Consider the following 19,121-nt stretch of genomic DNA (forward strand, 5'->3'; position numbering starts at 1 on the left):
GATTCGGGTGAGGGAAAAGGTAAAGGTATTCCCATAACCATCTGGTCGTAGGGGAGAGAGATGTTAGAGATCTCCACTTTTCTGGGGGCCAGCTTTTTATGAGGGCGGTGCCCATCTCCTCTCCCTCGCTGCCTTTGCCTTCCCCGGCCCTGAATAGGGTCAGGTACCCATTTCCAGCTGGGTGGACTGGAGAGCGCTCGGAAAAATCGGGTATTTGTATTTGCCCCCGAGTGGGGGACGAACCACGACCTCCAGTGTGATAGGCAAGCGCTCTAACCACTGTGTCACTCCGCTCTGTGAAGAAAGACTTAAACTTGGGAGTCTACCAAGGAAGGTCCACTCTTGTACATTCGCAGACAGTTCCACATTCGACTTTTATCCAGCCATTACACCTTGGGACAACCAGTGCCTGGCCTGTCTGACAGCACCTCATCGTGAGGGATTTTGCAGCCAGCGTAGTGAAGATAAAGAGGGAAACATTTTCTCTGCGCGTGCAGCGGCAAGCAGGATGTCTCACAACTGACTATGCACAAACCTGTCCTTGTCAGATCTCCAACAGAACAAGAAATTCCTCCGAGGTAGGAAAAACACCCCCGTTGGTCAAAGGGAAATAACCATTCTCACTGCCACCAACTGAGAAGGTTATTTCCCTTTGACCATTAATATGTCCCTCTATAAGTCCTTGTAGAATCTTAATCCACCAATAACTCCCTAACTGTGTGTTTGACTGGTCCCAATTTTTGTAAGGACCGTCTCAGGAATGTATAGAACCTGTTCACCAAGTTTGGTGACGATCGGTCCGTTCATTCTTGAGATCTATATGCGAACACAAACACACAAACAAACAAACAAACAAACAAACAAACACATCGACCGAATCCTATACACACCCCTATACCGGGGGTGTAATAAGTGACACAAAACACACTGTCAGTCACTTGGTGACTGATGAATTTACCACCCGATGAACTCAATTCATCAATCAGGCCTGGGAATGAGTAAAAGTGGTTTGGGCGTACTGACGGGAATATTTTGCGTTTTAAGCATTTCTAAGGGCACACGGAGGCTCTTTTCTTACACAATAAGAAAAGGACTTTGTCGTATTTACGACGAAAGGTGTATCATTCCCAGGCCTGATCAATCATATAGCCGCAGACCAAGCAACCAAATAACTGACCCAAGAACCAGCCGGCCACCATCCACAGAGGAACCCCCTTTTAAGACATCCCGCCTTTAACCCCTTCACTGCCCACCCCGTATGTAATACGTGGTCATTTTCGGTTTGTCCTACGCCCATAACCGTATCTCATACGTGGGATTTGTGTCAACAACATTTCAGGACATTTCTGAAAACTAAATGGGAGGTAACCACTGTCCAAGTACTTGTAGGGGTTCTAAACACATTTCTTTCCCATAGACCGTTCGGATAATGCTGTTATACTGTGGCAGTGAAGGGGTTAAAGACGACACCAAACTTTTTTTCAGATTTCTTGTTCATTGCTTCTGTAAGTTTACTTCCGTTTTAAGACTCCCTCTATTTTAAGATCTGATTTTGCAGAGTGATCCACAGATGTACGGGCCAGTGGCAACATAGAGCCCATTACCTTCTAATGAGGAAGCAAGCGACAGACTCGTTGTTTTCATCGATGGCGCGATGAAGCAAAGTCTGCTGACAGTCACCGGGGCCTTTGGACCACAGGTTGACGTCGCACTTGTGATGAACCTGACACAACATAGACACAGTGAACCTGACACAACATAGACACAGTGAACCTGACACAACATAGACACAGTGAACCTGACACAACATAGACACAGTGAACCTGACACAACATAGACACAGTGAACCTGACACAACATAGACACAGTGAACCTGACACAACATAGACACAGTGAACCTGACACAACATAGACACAGTGAACCTGACACAACATAGACATAGTGAACCTGACACAACATAGACACAGTGAACCTGACACAACATAGACACAGTGAACCTGACACAACATAGACACAGTGAACCTGACACAACATAGACACAGTGAACCTGAGACAACATAGACACAGTGAACCTGACATAACATAGACACAGTGAACCTGACACAACATAGACACAGTGAACCTGACACAACATAGACACAGTGAACCTGAGACAACATAGACACAGTGAACCTGACACAACATAGACACAGTGAACCTGACACAACATAGACACAGTGAACCTGACACAACATAGACACAGTGAACCTGACACAACATAGACACAGTGAACCTGACACAACATAGACACAGTGAACCTGACACAACATAGACACAGTGAACCTGACACAACATAGACACAGTGAACCTGACACAACATAGACACAGTGAACCTGACACAACATAGACACAGTGAACCTGACACAACATAGACACAGTGAACCTGACACAACATAGACACAGTGAACCTGACACAACATAGACACAGTGAACCTGACACAACATAGACACAGTGAACCTGACACAACATAGACACAGTGAACCTGACACAACATAGACACAGTGAACCTGACACAACATAGACATAGTGAACCTGACACAACATAGACACAGTGAACCTGACACAACATAGACACAGTGAACCTGACACAACATAGACACAGTGAACCTGACACAACATAGACACAGTGAACCTGACACAACATAGACACAGTGCAATGAGAGTGGAGGGGGGCTGTGTGAATGATGTTGTTAAATTGACAATTTGCGCATGCACGTACGCACGCATACACATGCACACACACACACACTCGCTCCCCAAGTTCAACCTTTTCTATTTATAAAAATTACATTCAAATTGTAGGTTTTTATAAGATTTTAGGCAAGAGTGTGTGTGTATGTCTTATGTCTGTCTGCTTCACTTATCCTCTTACCTGTCTGTCACCCTGTTACCCCCCTCTCTCTTTCTCTTTCTCTCTCTCTCTCTCTCTCTCTCTCTCTCTCTCTCTCTCTCTCTCTCTCTCTCTTTTATCAGTATTGTCGGTATGTTACATGTCCGTCTGTCGGTTAGGTCCTAATGTTGTATGTCTTGTATACTTGCCATTTACATATTTATTATACATGTTGAAGGATGAATGAAGATACATTGTAGACGGATGCATGTTATGGATTAAAAGCCCCACGATGATGTGCTTGGCAAATACAAAAAACAAAAAAAAAAAAAATTACATTCTATTTGTGCAGGTGCAAGTGTACCACTCCTGCCACAAATTTCACTTCCTTGTCTTCTCAAACTGATTGGATAGTGTCAAAAAAACACAAAAAAAAACAACGATTAGAGACAGAGGAGGGGTGGGCGTGCGGGGGTGGGGGTGGAGGGGGGTGGGGGTATAGGGGGGTGGGGGGAGGGGGTTGAGGAGGAGACAGACACAGAGAGAGAGAGAGAGAAATTAAGAGCCAGACAAAGATAGAAAGAGAGACACAGAGAAGTAACACAGAAAAGAACAAGAAAAGAACCCCTAAGACAGCCAGAAGAGTCAGTACCAGAATGTGAGCGACGTCCTCCTGGCCGGTCTCCAGAGCTTGCCACAGCGGGCAGTTACCCTCACTGTCCACAATGTCCATGTTGGCCCCGCGCCCACACAGCGTCTCCACGATCACTGGCAGGTGTCGCGCTATCGCTCGCTGCAACGGCCGCTGCTTGTCTGGAGATCTGCGCAGAAGACAGCAAATAGACAGAATAAATCTCAAAGAGGCTACTATCAAACCAAAATCAAGAAAAATATTGGCAATTTGATTGAGGAAAATCCAATACAGATGCCTGAAAATCCCAAATCACGAAGAAAATAGGCAAATACATTGAGAAAAATCCAATACAGACTACTACAAATCCCAAATCAGGAAACAAATCTTCCAAGTGGAAATTTCCCAGGCTAAGTAATCGCCATTCATTATCATTATCATTATCATTATCATTATCATTTGTGTATCTTGTATGTGCACCTTTACAGATGGACAGGTCAACATTCGAGTGAAAGAAAGAAACTTCCAATCAATCCAAACCAACCAGCAATACAAAGGGGAGTCACTCACGTAGCTTCTATGTCCGCATGGTGCTCTATAAGGAAGAGGGCGCTGATAGTATCCTGTTTGTCAATGGCCTCATGCAGCAGCGTTAATCCCGCAGCATTGCGTTCGTTAATGTTGGCTCCTGCCGCCAGAAAGGCAGCGGCCGTTTCATGCAGACAGCTCCACAGCGCCAGACCCAGCACTGTCTGACCCTCAGAGTCTTTCAGGTTGAAGTTGGGCAACACTCGCATGTTGTTCGTGCCCTGCTGAACTTCAGCTGTAACAAAACAATACAATACAATATAATATAATACAATACATTACAATACAATACAAACAAGAAATTCCTCCGAGGTAGGAAAAACACCCCCGTCCTTACCATTCTCACTGCCACCAACTGAGAAGGTTATTTCCCTTTGACCATTAATATGTCCCTCTATAAGTCCTTGTAGAATCTTAATCCACCAATAACTCCCTAACCGTGTATTTGACTGGTCCCAATTTTTGTAAGGACCGTCTCAGGAATGTATAGAACCTGGTCACCAAGTTTGGTGACGATCGGTCCGTTCATTCTTGAGATCTATATGCGAACACAAACACACAAACAAACAAACAAACAAACAAACACATCGACCGAATCCTATACACACCCCTATACCGGGGGTGTAACAATACAATATAATAAAATACAATATAATACAAAACAATACAATACATTACAATACAAACAATACAATACAATACAATACAATACAATGGTGAGTCTACAAAGATTAAAGTTAGGCAACACTTGCATGTTGTCTGAGCTCTGCTGAACTTCAACTGTAATAAAACAATACAATGCAATACAATACAAAACAATACAAAATAATACAATACAAAGGTAAGTCTACCAAGATTAAAGCTGGGAATGACCTGCGTGTTGATATACACAATAAGAACAATTGTCATCATTTTCACGAGTTTTCATTCACAAGCACCTGGGAAATAAATCTCATGTTCCCCATGCAATAAATCCCCGGTTACCATAGTTGCAGGAAGCAGGTTATACATGGATAATCAAAAGCAAACCCAATAGAAACGCTCGGGGATTCTTCGGCTCTTTTCATTGGTGTTTCCCCAGACCTAAACAGACGACACGACACTGCTTTGCAAAGTTCCAAAAACGAAATGGCAAACTGGCAAAAGTAAACAAAAAACAAAACTACTTCATGAAAGGTCATAAATTCATCACAAACAAATGAAACCTACCGATATGTTTTGTCTTCTTACAAAGTCATGGAGTGCGTGTATCTGTGTTTCGATACACAGACGTTCGGAGAAACACGAACGTCAAGTTCAAGTCAAACCAATTGACCCCTGACACACACATTTTGACCCGTGTACAAGACGTTGTATCGATAAACGAAGTGCAAATAAGAAATAATAATAAAAGCAAAGAAAATAGCAACAAGACATGCAAATATCTAACAAAGCCGAGCAAGCAGAATGACAGGTCTAATGAAAAACAAAGAGGTACTGAGTCCGGAAACAAGATCGCGATTCTTTCCTTCGCTGCATGACGCAAATCTTTTGTGACCTTTGACCCAACGTAGCTTCCACATTCGATCACTAAGCTTAATATTTACAACTGAAAGCCGAGGGGGTGGAATACCGAGATGAACCTGCAGAACTGTGCATCCTCAAACCTGACATATTCATCCCAACATTTAATGAACTCAAAAACACAGAAAGTTGCTTTCACACGCCAGCTTTGATTGCCAGCGATTATCAACACGGAACTCGTGTGGTTATCAAAACGATACTCGTGTTTCAAAGCATGGCTCCCTGTGTTGATTGTGCACTTATTTTCTCACTACCAAAATGATGACAAAAACGATGTTTGGTGGTTTGTTGTCAGACCAGCTTTTTTGTCGGTCCGAGGGGGGCATATCGACTTTTGTTTCATATTTATTGACCGCGGCCTTTGGCCTTGGTCAATAAATATGAAACAAAAGACGATATGCTCCCCCTCGGACCGACAAAAAAGCTGGTCTGTCAACAAGCCATCAAACATCTTATAATATCACAGATGTTTTCAAAGACAGATCAAGACATAAACAGACAAGCACACAGTTATGCACAGACAAAAGCCCACACAGCAAACTGAAACAGCTTCAGACAGAATTTTGTATATGAAAACATTAAACACACACTCACACAGAAACTCACACACACACACACACACACACACACACACAGAAACTCACACACACACACACACACACAGAAACTCACACACACACACAGAAACTCACACACATACACACACACACACACACACACACACACACACACACACACACACACAGAAACTCACACACACAGAAACTCACACACACACACACACACACACACACACACACACACACACACACACACACACACACAGAAACTCACACACACAGAAACTCACACACACACACACACACACACACACACACACACACACACACACACACACACACACACACACACAGAAACTCACACACACAGAAACTCACACACACACACACACACACACACACACACACACACACACACACACACACACACACACACAGAAACTCACACACACACACACACACACACACACACACACACACACACACACACACACACAGAAACTCACACACACAGAAACTCACACACACACACACACACACACACACACACACACACACACACACACACACACACACACACACACACACACAGAAACTCACACACACACACACACACACACACACACACACACACACACACACACACACACACACACACACAGAAACTCACACACACACACACACACACAGAAACTCACACACACACACACACACAGAAACTCACACACACACACACACACAGAAACTCACACACACACACACACACAGAAACTCACACACACACACACACACAGAAACTCACACACACACACACACACACACAGAAACTCACACACACACACACACAGAAACTCACACACACAGAAACTCACACTCACACACACACACACACACACACACACACAGAAACTCACACACAGAGAAACTCACACACACACACACACACACACACACACACACACACAGAAACTCACACACACAGAAACTCACACTCACACACACACACACACACACACACACACACAGAAACTCACACACACACACACACACACACACACACACACAGCATTTCTCACTTTTGTATTTCAAGAAGACCTGCACCACAGAGTCATGGGCCCTGCTGAGCGCGAGGTGAAGGGGCGTCTGTTTGCTGATTGGTCGAGACTCCTCCCCTAGTGCCGCCAGGTTACTCTCAAGTGCCGACAACGACCCGGTGAAGGTCTGTGAGTTGGGGTTAGCCCCCCTGTCCAGAAGAACTTTGACGAGCTTTGTAAGACCTGCTTCACAGGCAAAGTGCAGCGGTGTTTCACCCTGCAAGAAAGTAAGAAAATACTGTGACCACCATGCTCTCCAAAACAGCAACCACTTGCATTTGAATCATGTAGGTGTTTTTTTTACTTACTGACTGCTAAGCAAAAGTCTGTGATGTTGTAAACTTATTGTGTTTTTTTCATGGTGTGATTTATATATTATTGTGTTGAAATGCTGTGTTAAATTGTGATTCTTAGGTAATATTGTAAAGTGCGAACAGCATTGAATACTTCTGTGGTTCGTGCTATTCATTATTATTATTATCAAAATAAAGTCAAAAGATTTCAACAACAACAACACCAACACAATGGGTGGTTCTGGTGAGGTTATGCCCCTTATTTCTTTCGGCTGGTAACAGGCGGAACCTCACGGCAAGATCACACGAGAAAGGAAAAAAACGTGCATTGGTCCCAAATAGCATGTCGCTTTGGTAACAGTTCGTGTGTAAGTCGTGCATTTTATACGGTAAAAAGACAATGGTAACAGGCGGAACCTCGCGGCAAGATCACAGGAGTTGTCTCGCGTTATTACCCCAGAAGCGCTCATTATCCCATCTTTGACTTTTGAGAGCAGAATCTCCAATTTAAAGGCCCACTCCACCTCATGAAAACAGTTCCCCTCACCGCCTCATGAAAACAGTTCCCCTCACCGCCTCATGAAAACAGTTCCCCTCACCGCCTCATGAAAACAGTTCCCCTCACCGCCTCATGAAAACAGTTCCCCTCACCGCCTTATGAAAAGTTCCCCTCACCGCCTCATCAAAACAGTTCCTCTCACCGCCTCATGAAAACAGTTCCCCTCACCGCGTCATGAAAACAGTTCCCCTCACCGCCTCATGAAAACAGTTCCCCTCACCGCCTCATGAAAACAGTTCCCCTCACCGCCTCATGAAAACAGTTCCCCTCACCACCTCAGATCTGGCCAGACTTTTACACGCAATAAGACCGTCGCCCCACTTGGTCACATACCAATAATCAACACTCTGACTGCTTGCTGTGGTGACTTTTTTGATGAATTAATTTTCGAAAAATGCACCAGTGCCTTTTTCGAAATTGATTCTCAAAAAAACCAAAACACTATATGCACATAAAACACCCAAGCTGTTCATATTAGGTATGTGACCAAATGGAGGGAAAGGCTTATCCCATGAAAAAGCCTGACCAGATCTAAGGCATCAAGGCGAACTTCTAACAAGATGTAGAGGGCTTTAAAGGCATATGTACTCGATGACTATACACGCTAATTGCTTTACCAACAGCTGGAGACATGCTAAATTAAGTTCCCTGCAAAATATTGTGGTCTAGGACCCCTTCAATGTTGAGATATGTTAATTTTCATTTTGATCTGGATCATCCTATTATAAATTTGGCAACACATGTAACGTTGATGCAAGGGAGCTAACACCGCGGCTTTGTTGACATCCTCACTTTTTCAGAGGCTAGAACAAGCTGTAATGCATGTATTATGGTCCGCGCATGGTGACATATTGTCATTATATGGTCTTATGGTGCGTTTGACATCGATTATGGGCAAACTACACTTTGTAAACACGGGAGCGCGTACATATGCCTTTAAAGTTTGTCTCAAGAAACCTTTAACTGACCTTGTTGTTGGCATGGCTGACGGTGGCTCCGTGCTCTGCCAGGAAAATGCCTGCTGCCTGGTTGACACTCTTTGCCGACAGGTGGAGCAAGCTGTTACCTGCACATCACACCACAAGACAACTGAGGACATATATGCTAATGTTACCTGTTTACGGCTCAACATCATATCAAGAGACAACGTACGGCCCTGATAAATACTGATTGATCGGTGGATTCCTTGAAAGATTTATACAACTGAGATTGTCATCATTTTCACGAGTTTTCATTCACAAGCACCTGGGAAATAAATGTCATGTTCCCCGGGGAATAAATCCCCGGTTACTATAGTTGCAGGAAGCCCTATTACATGGATAATCAAAAGCAAACCCAATAGAAACGCTCGAGGATTCTTCGGCTCTTTTCATTGGCGTTTCCCCAGACCTAAACAGACGACACTGCTTCGCCAAGTTCCAAATACGAACTGGCAAATGTAAACAAAAAACAAAACTACCTCATCAAAGGTCATACATTTATGCTTTATCGCAAACAAATGAAACCTATCGATATGTTTTATCTTCTCACAATGTCATGGAGTGCGTGTATCTCTTTGGAGAAACACGAACGTCAAGTTTTAAGTCAAACCAATTGACCCCTGACACACACATTTTGACCCGTGCACAAGACCTTGTATCGATAAACTAAGTGCAAATAAAAAAAATAATAATAAAAAAGCAAAGAACATAGCAACAAGAAATGAAGACATCTGACAAAGCCGAGCAAGCAGAATGACAAGTCTAATGAAAAACAGAGAGGCAATGAGAAACAAGATCGCGATTATCTTTCCTTCGCGGCACGACGCAAATCGTTTGTGTCCTTTGACCCAATTCGTGCAGTGCTGCACGATGCAAATCTTCTGTGACCTTTGACTCAACGTAGCTTCAATATTCGATTACTAATATTTACCACTGAAAACCGAGGGGTGGAATACCGAGAGGGGCAGGGTGGTAGGGCGATGGTGAAATGTAATGAAGAGACACGTGTAGCAATAAGAGAAAACCGATTCTGCAATAACACAAACAAGAACAAAAAACCCAACACTGACCTATATGAATATTTAATCAATAATATGATCGTCTGCATTGCAGGTGTGCAAGTGAAAGGTTGGGGGGGGGGGGGGGTAACTTGATCATTAATTTGTGTGTGTCAGTGTTTGTGTTCATGGACTGATTGTGAGGGAGGGGGAGGGTGGGGTGGGGTGTGTTTCAGGTTTTGGTGTGGGTATGAAACGAGCTAAACAATACCCAGACCACAAAATCTTGGAGGCAAAAAACACTCGCCGTCGCATCATTTTGTCCGCACAATATTATATGCACCAACAACCGGAAAGAAAGGTGACAATGGAAAAAGACTCATCTTTGCTTCCTGCGATTCCTTGCCCCCGACTCGAACGTCGCACGATAATCCACATAACAGATCTGTTGTGAGATGGTCAACGCTGACTGTGCAAGCAAATCACCTCGTTTGAAATGCAACAATCCCATCGCTCGAATGCAACATGTGGGCACTATCGTCTCAAAGGCGCTTACTGTTGGTTTCACACACCACTCTGTAGTCGGAACTTACAGAACTTCGCATCCCCAAACCTGACATACTTGTCTCAACATTATAAACTCAAATCACACACAGTAAGTTGCTTTCGCACGCCAGCTTTATGAACAACGTGCTGGGGCCCCGAACATGCATTATAATAACAGAACTCGCGTGTCAAACCATGGCTCCCTGTGTTGATTTTTCACTTAATGTTGAACCACCAAAATGATGACAAAAACGATGTTTGATGGTTTGTTGCCAGACTAGCTTTTTTTGTCGGTCCTCGGGGGGCATATCGACTTTTGTTTCATATTTATTGACCGCGGCTTTCGGCCTTGGTTAATAAATATGAAACAAAAGACAATATGCTCCCCCTCGGACCGACAAAAAAGCTGGTCTGTCAACAACCCATCAAACATTCTTATAATATCCTACTGGTACCCACTTCAGGTGCAACAAAACTGATTTTGATTAACTGACTGATCAGTTTGTCTGACGGACTGACTGCATTGCACACCTGGGGATATCCTACTGTTTCTTACCTGTCTCGGGCTCCACAGCATCAGGTGAGGCACCGGCCCTGATGAGTTGCTGAGCGAAGCTGTCCGGACCGTAGACATCCTCTGCATTGCCCTGGGGGTCGCTCACCTGTTTGGTATGCAGGTCAAGGCCTTTCATTTCAACGGTCATGGTGCGTCAACAATGACTGAATGTCTGATTTTTGGCTCACGTAAGTGTAGCCTATGCGATCGTAACTTTGTCTGTCTGTGCGTGTGTATGTCTGTGGTTGAAACTTTAACATTTCGTCATTTGAAGACGTCACATTATGACGTAAGCGGGTTAGACGTTACGCGAAGGAATTACTGAAAGTCTCGGTCATTATTTTGAGCGGGCCGAGACTAGTTGGCAGTCGTGTCGTAGGTATTTGACTCTCTCTCTCTCTCTCTCTCTCTCTCTCTCTCTCTCTCTCTCTCTCTCTCTCTCTCTCTCTCTCTCTCAACTTCAGGCCCTTCAAGCGTTATTATTCTGATTTGTTTCGTTTTGGTTTCATTTTTCATTGCTCATTTTTCTTTTTGATTTATCTCCCTTTCCCCATTCTTTTGCGCTTGGAGGAAATCATCATCTCTGATAAGTCGTTTTGATATTTGTATTGTTGTTTTCATATTTTTGTTCTAACCTGTTGAAGACCATTAGATCGAAACGTTGTTCATTGTCATTTGTTTGTATATTTCGTTGCGAGTCCAGAATATTAGGTATTACTCTTAGTCGTGTCCCTGTGAGTAGGCTACAGACAGACAGATCTAGATCTAGTGTCTCGCTTTCTTGCACAGTGTCACCTATGCTTACTGTGTGTGTGTGTGTGTGTGTGTGTATGACGGAGTGATTGAGTTTGTGTTACTATTTCTTACGTGAGCCTTGAAGGCTTCGCCTCTAGTTAATTTTAATATGCCAGGGTGGATAAATATACAGAAGTGCATGTACACAGATGACTGTATGTACACACATAAAAATACACAAACATATTGACATAAGCAAGCCACACACTCTCTCAAACAAACATGCTCCGTGGCCCTCTCTTTCTCTTTTTCACACACATTGTATACCCCAAAATACACTGATATGAACCAAACTTACTAATGAATAAAGACAGAAAGTTGCAGATAAATGTGTGAACTAACAAAGATGGATGTGCATACAAACAGACTCACTCACAAAGACAAAGACAAAAAAACAGAATGACAAACATACAAACAGACAGACAGACCTGTTGTAAAGCCAGCCAGAGAGGAGTGTGTCCCTCAGCGTTCTTGATTTCCAGGTTGAGATGTTTTTGTAACAACACTCGCACCACCGCGTCGTTCTTACAGAAAATGGCGTTGTGAAGTGGTGTGCTGAAACATGCACAATATTGCCTCAAGTCAACAAAGAGAGCGGAGTGGCGCAGTGGTTAGAGCGCTTGCCTCTCACGCTGGAGGTCGTGGTTCGTCCCCCACTCGGGGACAAATACAAATACCCGATTTTTCCGAGCGCTCTCCAGTCCACCCAGCTGGAAATGGGTACCTGACCCTATTCAGGGCCGGGGAAGGCAAAGGCAGCGAGGGAGAGGAGATGGGCACCGCCCTCATAAAAAGCTGGCCCCCAGAAAAGTGGAGGTCTCTAACATCTCTCTCCCCTACGACCAGATGGTTATGGGAATACCTTTACCTTTACCTAACAACTACATTGAAGAAAATGTTACTACTACTACTAATAATAAGAGTATGTCTATTTCTAAATTCTACCATAGTTCTAAACACCTATTACAGTACATTGCCATGTATATATTCGACTTTTAAGGATTCTCAAAAGCAAATGTTTTCTTGAATGAAAGAACCATTTCTTCCTCATTTTGGTAAGCCTTTCAGTCTCTCAGGAATACAGCAAGTTGCCAGTTATCTAATCTTATCTGCCAGGGGAAGGGGGAAGAGGTGGCTTTAAAGGGAGAGAGTCTTAAATCGAGAGGTCTGAACAGAGTCCACCCACCTGCCGGAGGTGTCCTGTACGTTGGGGTCGGCGCCAGCCTCCAGGAGCAGCCTGGCGACATCGGCCATGCCAGAGAGGGTGGAGGGCGGAGTGACCTCCGGGTTGAAACACGCCACCATGTGCAGCGGCGTCTCCTTGTCCAGGAAGGTCGCCATGTTGGGGTCAGCCTTGTTGCTGATCACAAACTTGGCGGAAAACTCATCGCCTGAAAGGAAATAGCTTCTAGTTAAGCCCAGTTGGTGTGATATTTGCAGAATGAAATCAACTGCAAACTTTTGGCATTTTGATGTTTTCCCAAACAATTCTGGGAGTACTAGACACATTTCATAACTCAATTGTTATTTGTTTGCAACCAATTCTAGTCACAAGGGAAACTTTTTCTTGTTCATATAAATTTGACTGCATTTTCTGTTAGTGTTATCTCTTGTTTAAAGTCATCTTCATGTTCCCAAATGATGAACTTCCAGCCCAAAACAAAGCCACCAAACTCACTGAAGATACACAAAACCAGCACACACTTAACAAAAGACAAGCAAAAACATCAACAAACAAACAAACAAAAGCCAATTCAACACACACACACAAACACACCTCTCTTGATGGCTTTATGAAGCAGACACTTTCCGGCGTTGTCTTTGCGGTTGACGTCAGCGTGGTTCTTCAGCAGCGTGTCGGCCACTCCTTTCTGCACGGACTGCAGCGCAAGGTCCAGGGGGATGTCCCCCTTGTTGTCCACCTCGTTCACCTTACTCTGTAGCTGTGCCACAAACATCATTTTTCATCGATATTATTTTATTATCCTCCCAGTGGAAAGCTAGCAGCAACAGAGTCACACTACCCAGGCGTGTGCGTGTTTAGGTGTAATCAGCCACCTGCTTGTTGTCCACCTCGTTCACCTTACTCTGTAGCTGTGCCACAAACATCATTTGTCATTTTCATTATTTTATTACCGCATTGTTGGAAATTCAGGTTGCTTCCTCTCAATGGAAAGCTAGCAGCAACAGGGTCACGCTTCCAAGACGTGTGTGTGTTTAGGAGTAATCATCCACCTGCACTTCTGGCAGAAGGACTGAGGTCTTTTACGTGACACAGTGGTGACACTGGGGTGGGACACTGATACCGGCTCTGAGTCTGCACATAAAGTTGACATGTGTCCTTCCAAGCCTGGATTTGAGCAAATCTTTAATCTTCAGGTAAACCCTGACATTGAGTAAGCTGCTCAAACACGCTCATAAACGCTTTCTTTCTCTTGTATAGTCGCATCAGACGGGCAGATACGCATGTGTGAACACACACACACACACACACACACACACACACACATACACAGAATTAAAACCCCCATTACCTCAACAGTAGGTTTTCATCCCTTTTCTGACCTGATTTAATTTCAAATTGGGGTTCGCTGCAGCAAAAAGACTAAACCATCCGGACACACTTGTGCCTTGTTTTCTGTGCACTCTCTCCCCCTCCCTATTAAATCTCGTCCAAACAGTTGTAGAGCTTACCTGGGAATCAAACTCAATGAGGTAGAGAAAGACCACATCCTCCCTATGAGCGCGGATGGCGGTGTGCAGCGGGAACTCTGTCTTGGCCTTGAACATGCCGTAAAGCAGCGGGGCCGGCATCGTCTGGAAGTCTTCACTGGTGAACTCATTCTGTCAACACAGGAACAGCAATAGCTATAAACATGCCGTACAGCAGCGGGGCCGGCATCGTCTGGAAGTCTTCACTGGTGAACTCATTCTGTCAACACAGAACAAGCAATAGCTATAAACATGCCGTACAGCAGCGGGGCCGGCATCGTCTGGAAGTCTTCACTGGTGAACTCATTCTGTCAACACAGAACAAGCAATAGCTATATACATGCCGTACAGCAGCGGGGCCGGCATCGTCTGGAAGTCTTCACTGGTGAACTCATTCTGCCAACACAGAACAAGCAATAGCTATAAACATGCCGTACAGCAGCGGGGCCGGCATCGTCTGGAAGTCTTCACTGGTGAACTCATTCTGCCAACACAGGACAAGCAATAGCTATAAACATGCCGTACAGCAGCGGGGCCGGCATCGTCTGGAAGTCTTAACTCATAACTCATAACATTTTATTGATCCAACAAAGGAAATTAAATTGGTCATCAGCACATATAGGTCATTAATTAATAATTATAAAAGAATAAGAGAAGAAAATTCATAAAACCCATGATAACAAAAAAATATCTAAAGTAATATATGTACAACTACAATACCCTTTTTACTTGCACACTTGACACACCGACACACCAACACACATGCATTGGTGAACTGTTCTTCACTGGTGAACTCAGTCTGCCAACACAGGACAAGCAATAGCTATAAACATGCCGTACAGCAGCGGGGCCGGCATCGTCTGGAAGTCTTCACTGGTGAACTCATTCTATCAACACACGAACAACAAAAGCTACAAGCAGCCAGGCGAAGACTTCCTTCCTTGTTCAATACTTACATCCTCTCAGATTCTACTGGCACATATGGGAATATTATACGTTGATTTGTTCTAAGAGGGCAAAAAGACTGTCAATATTGTGACTCAAGCTATTTTCTCTTGGTGTCTTCATCACTGACCGCAGGGGTGTATCTTCAACAGCAAGATCTAGATCAGCACTTTTCAGGACGTGTACAGGTAATGTCATCAAATCTCATTTTTGAGTCACACGTTTGCCAAGATCTGCAGTCTTGGTGGGAGCAAAACAACGTATGATTTGAAACATTGGAGAAAAAAAGTGAGTCACGGGTGACGCAATATCTACACGTACACGTACAGGTCTTCGCTACATGTTCGCTCATCTAGAACACTGTAATGTCAGCAGTCATGAAAACACCAAAACTTCTTTCATCACATTGCCAAAAACCTTGGTGTAATATCGCAGAGCTGCCAAACTCTTTAGTTAGACAACAGTAAGCAACACTTACAGACCTACCCCTTGAACCTGACTAAAACTAGAGCAAACACACACTTCTTTTCTGCCCTGAAATAAATAGTCTTTAGTCGAGCGTTTGGAATTGCCTGAGCCTGATGGCCGGTGTAACATACACCTCTTCTTATCAGGCTGCCTTGGAGATGAGGACGAAAGTCAAACATAGGGCCACAATAGTGCGGAAAGTCGAACATAGGGCCACAATAGAACTGAAGCGTCCCAGCTGCGACAGTGCCTGAGCTAAACATTGGTGGGTACTGCTCACAGACCGGCGCACATCACAGTAAACATTCCACTCCATTAACCTCTCCCGCCACCATCCACCCTACCCTTGGTCTCTTTACTATAAAGATGGCGAGAAGACTGGAGGCTTACCCAGTGGTTGGAGATGAGTTCAGAGCAGTGTTTCTTCAGGACCTCAGCCCCCATCTCCTCCGCCGTCTGGTAAAACTGGATGCAGTTCTTCATGTTCACAAACGAGATCAGCCCATTCTCACACCTGCAATAAACAAAACCTATGAGCGCAAGGTACCATGTCTTACATTAAGATATTTGTCTGGAAGAAAATGCTGGACTTCAACGGTGATCGAGTCGTACAGTGAAACTCCTCCATTGAGATCTGCATCTAAAAATTCCTCTCTTTCACTACCCTGGTCAAAACCAAGTACAGCAGTACCTGCGATGTGTGGACCCCCCCCCATGAAAGGACACCTCCCTTAAAAGGACACCTTCTCTTGTCTCTTTTTATATATATCTCTACCAAAATATACCTGTCATGAAAGGCCACCTGCTATGTAGGGACAATTTTGGCTGGTCCCAAGGGTGTCCTTTCATCGCAGGTACCACTGTAATAATAATAATGCATAATATTTCTATAGCGCATGTATCCAGGGTTTAACCCTGCTCAAAGCGCTGTACAATCAAAAAACTACGACAACATAACATCGCTTAACGTGCAATCACATACATATCAATGAATAACTCGTTGCTCTAAAAAACATTATCACAAACACACGCATGGGCACACACACGCACTACATAAAGAAAATTGCACAATAATACATTATCACAAACATACGCGCACTCACGCGCGCGCAAAACACGTACATAAAAAACTATGCATGGAAAAGATCCTGTAATCCACGGCAAAGTTCGGTGGGTTACAGAAACACAAAAATAACAAGCATGCATCCCCTGAAAACAGAGTATGGCTACCTAAATGTCAGGAAAAAACCCTGGTCATACTTGTAATGATAACCCTCCCATGCAAAAAACACGTGTACATGTGGGAGTTGCAACCTATTCTTCTTCTTCTTCGTTCATGGGCTTAGACTGCCACGTTCACTCATGTTTTTAGCACGAGTGGAATTTACGTGTATGATCGTTTTTACCCCGCCATTCAGGCAGCATACGCCGATTTCGGGGGAGGCATGCTGGGTATGTTCGTGTTTCTATAACCCACCGAACTCTGACATGGATTACAGGATCTTTTCCGTGCGCACTTGGTCTTGTGCTTGCGTGTACACACGAAGGGGGTTAAGTCACTAGCAGGTCTGCATATAAGTTGACCTGGGAGATCGGAAAAATCTCCACTCTTAACCCACCAGGCGGCAGCGACAGGGATTCGAACTCACGACCTCCCGATTAGGAGACCGACGTCTTACCACCATGCCACTGCACCCGTCGTTGCAACCTATAAACGCAGAAGAAGAAGAGGAAGAAAACCAGCATCAAAATACCACTGACCTTTTTCTAAGAGCTTCGAGTCTGAACCTGGTAGCGGCACGCAGCAGTTCTAGGAGGAACGTGTCTTCAGCCTTGATGTTGATCTCGTCTGTGTACACCCAGCGAAGCAGTGCTCGTGCCACCTCCAGCTTAATGTCTGCAAAAGTTTCACGAATACAAATTTATTACAGACCTGTAAGCCCAGAAAACAACTTCCAAGTTTCAAGGCATGGTTTCATCTTAGAAAAAATAAATACACGCATGCAAAAAAAAGGTAGCGCGATTCTGTCGCAGCACACTATTCCCACAGATAGCAGCTCGGAATTTCCTGGAGAGAATTCTCAAAGGACAACAAGATAATTATACCAAACGTCATACCAGGATTATTCCCGATTACACCCCCAAAATCTTAAGAGACTTTCTTCCTAGAATTATACATGGCATGATGCAAGATCTTTGCCAACATCTCTGTGTGTGATCATTCAATCTTGCACTAGCCTACCCCACAAACCAGAACGTGTGACCATGATCCTCACAACGATGACTATTACAATGCTGCAATAACAGTGTGCTCTGCTTTACAATTAAGCAACCAGAGTATGCTCAATGTGCACTGTTTCTGTGCAATGATGCCTTACAAAGCTTTTGTTTTACCGACTTTTAAGTGCTGATTTTGACTATCAAGACACAAATGACTTTTAGTTAGGAGGGGGGGTGGGGGGGGGGGGTGGATTCTTAAAATAATTGGGTCTGGGAGGTGGGGGGTGATGTTGATTGTACAGGCATTACTGCATTTTTGTAAGAGATAACATGTTAATTTTCATTACTTTTCTTATTGAAAAAAAGATGCCAATTCTCAATGCAGAAACGTCTTGAGACTCTCAAATGCTGACCCCTTGGAGAACAGTGAATTAGGTTACCTGACATATCCAGCTCAGAAACATGAGCCAGATCAGAGGAGGCCCACTCATCGCTGCGAGCAAGGAGAACGAACTTGTGAGCATGCACCTGGTGACCTCCTTCAAGCTGGACTCGCAAGTCACTGAAAACATTGCATTGTGTATTGTAAGTAAAAACTTGTCCTGTTATGATCCATGGGTCTACTTCATTGTGTGATGCAAAATACTTAATAAATAATAAACATATTCAAAAAAATGTTGTAGATCTATCTGTGTATAAATGGATATCATTTAACCTGCTGGGTACAGCATATCAAATGACA

General features: G+C 44.0%; 1 protein-coding gene across 1 annotated transcript in view; it reads right to left on the reverse strand.

The window, feature by feature from the left end:
- The window catches only part of LOC138976668 (rabankyrin-5-like), a 38,242-nt gene that overhangs the window by 17,887 nt on the left and 1,234 nt on the right, over positions 1 to 19,121 (reverse strand). Inside the window, exons 3-15 of the mRNA XM_070349544.1 lie at positions 18,820 to 18,941; positions 17,921 to 18,056; positions 16,550 to 16,673; positions 14,729 to 14,878; positions 13,812 to 13,977; positions 13,221 to 13,425; positions 12,463 to 12,589; positions 11,240 to 11,345; positions 9,128 to 9,225; positions 7,290 to 7,524; positions 4,073 to 4,325; positions 3,524 to 3,692; positions 1,605 to 1,723 (exon numbers count right to left, since the gene is read on the reverse strand). Of these exons, the coding sequence (XP_070205645.1) occupies positions 1,605 to 1,723; positions 3,524 to 3,692; positions 4,073 to 4,325; positions 7,290 to 7,524; positions 9,128 to 9,225; positions 11,240 to 11,345; positions 12,463 to 12,589; positions 13,221 to 13,425; positions 13,812 to 13,977; positions 14,729 to 14,878; positions 16,550 to 16,673; positions 17,921 to 18,056; positions 18,820 to 18,941 (2,010 nt within the window). The remainder of the gene's footprint in view (positions 1 to 1,604; positions 1,724 to 3,523; positions 3,693 to 4,072; positions 4,326 to 7,289; positions 7,525 to 9,127; positions 9,226 to 11,239; positions 11,346 to 12,462; positions 12,590 to 13,220; positions 13,426 to 13,811; positions 13,978 to 14,728; positions 14,879 to 16,549; positions 16,674 to 17,920; positions 18,057 to 18,819; positions 18,942 to 19,121) is intronic.

Source organism: Littorina saxatilis, linkage group LG9, assembly GCF_037325665.1.
Source record: "Littorina saxatilis isolate snail1 linkage group LG9, US_GU_Lsax_2.0, whole genome shotgun sequence".
Classification (NCBI taxonomy): domain Eukaryota; kingdom Metazoa; phylum Mollusca; class Gastropoda; order Littorinimorpha; family Littorinidae; genus Littorina; species Littorina saxatilis.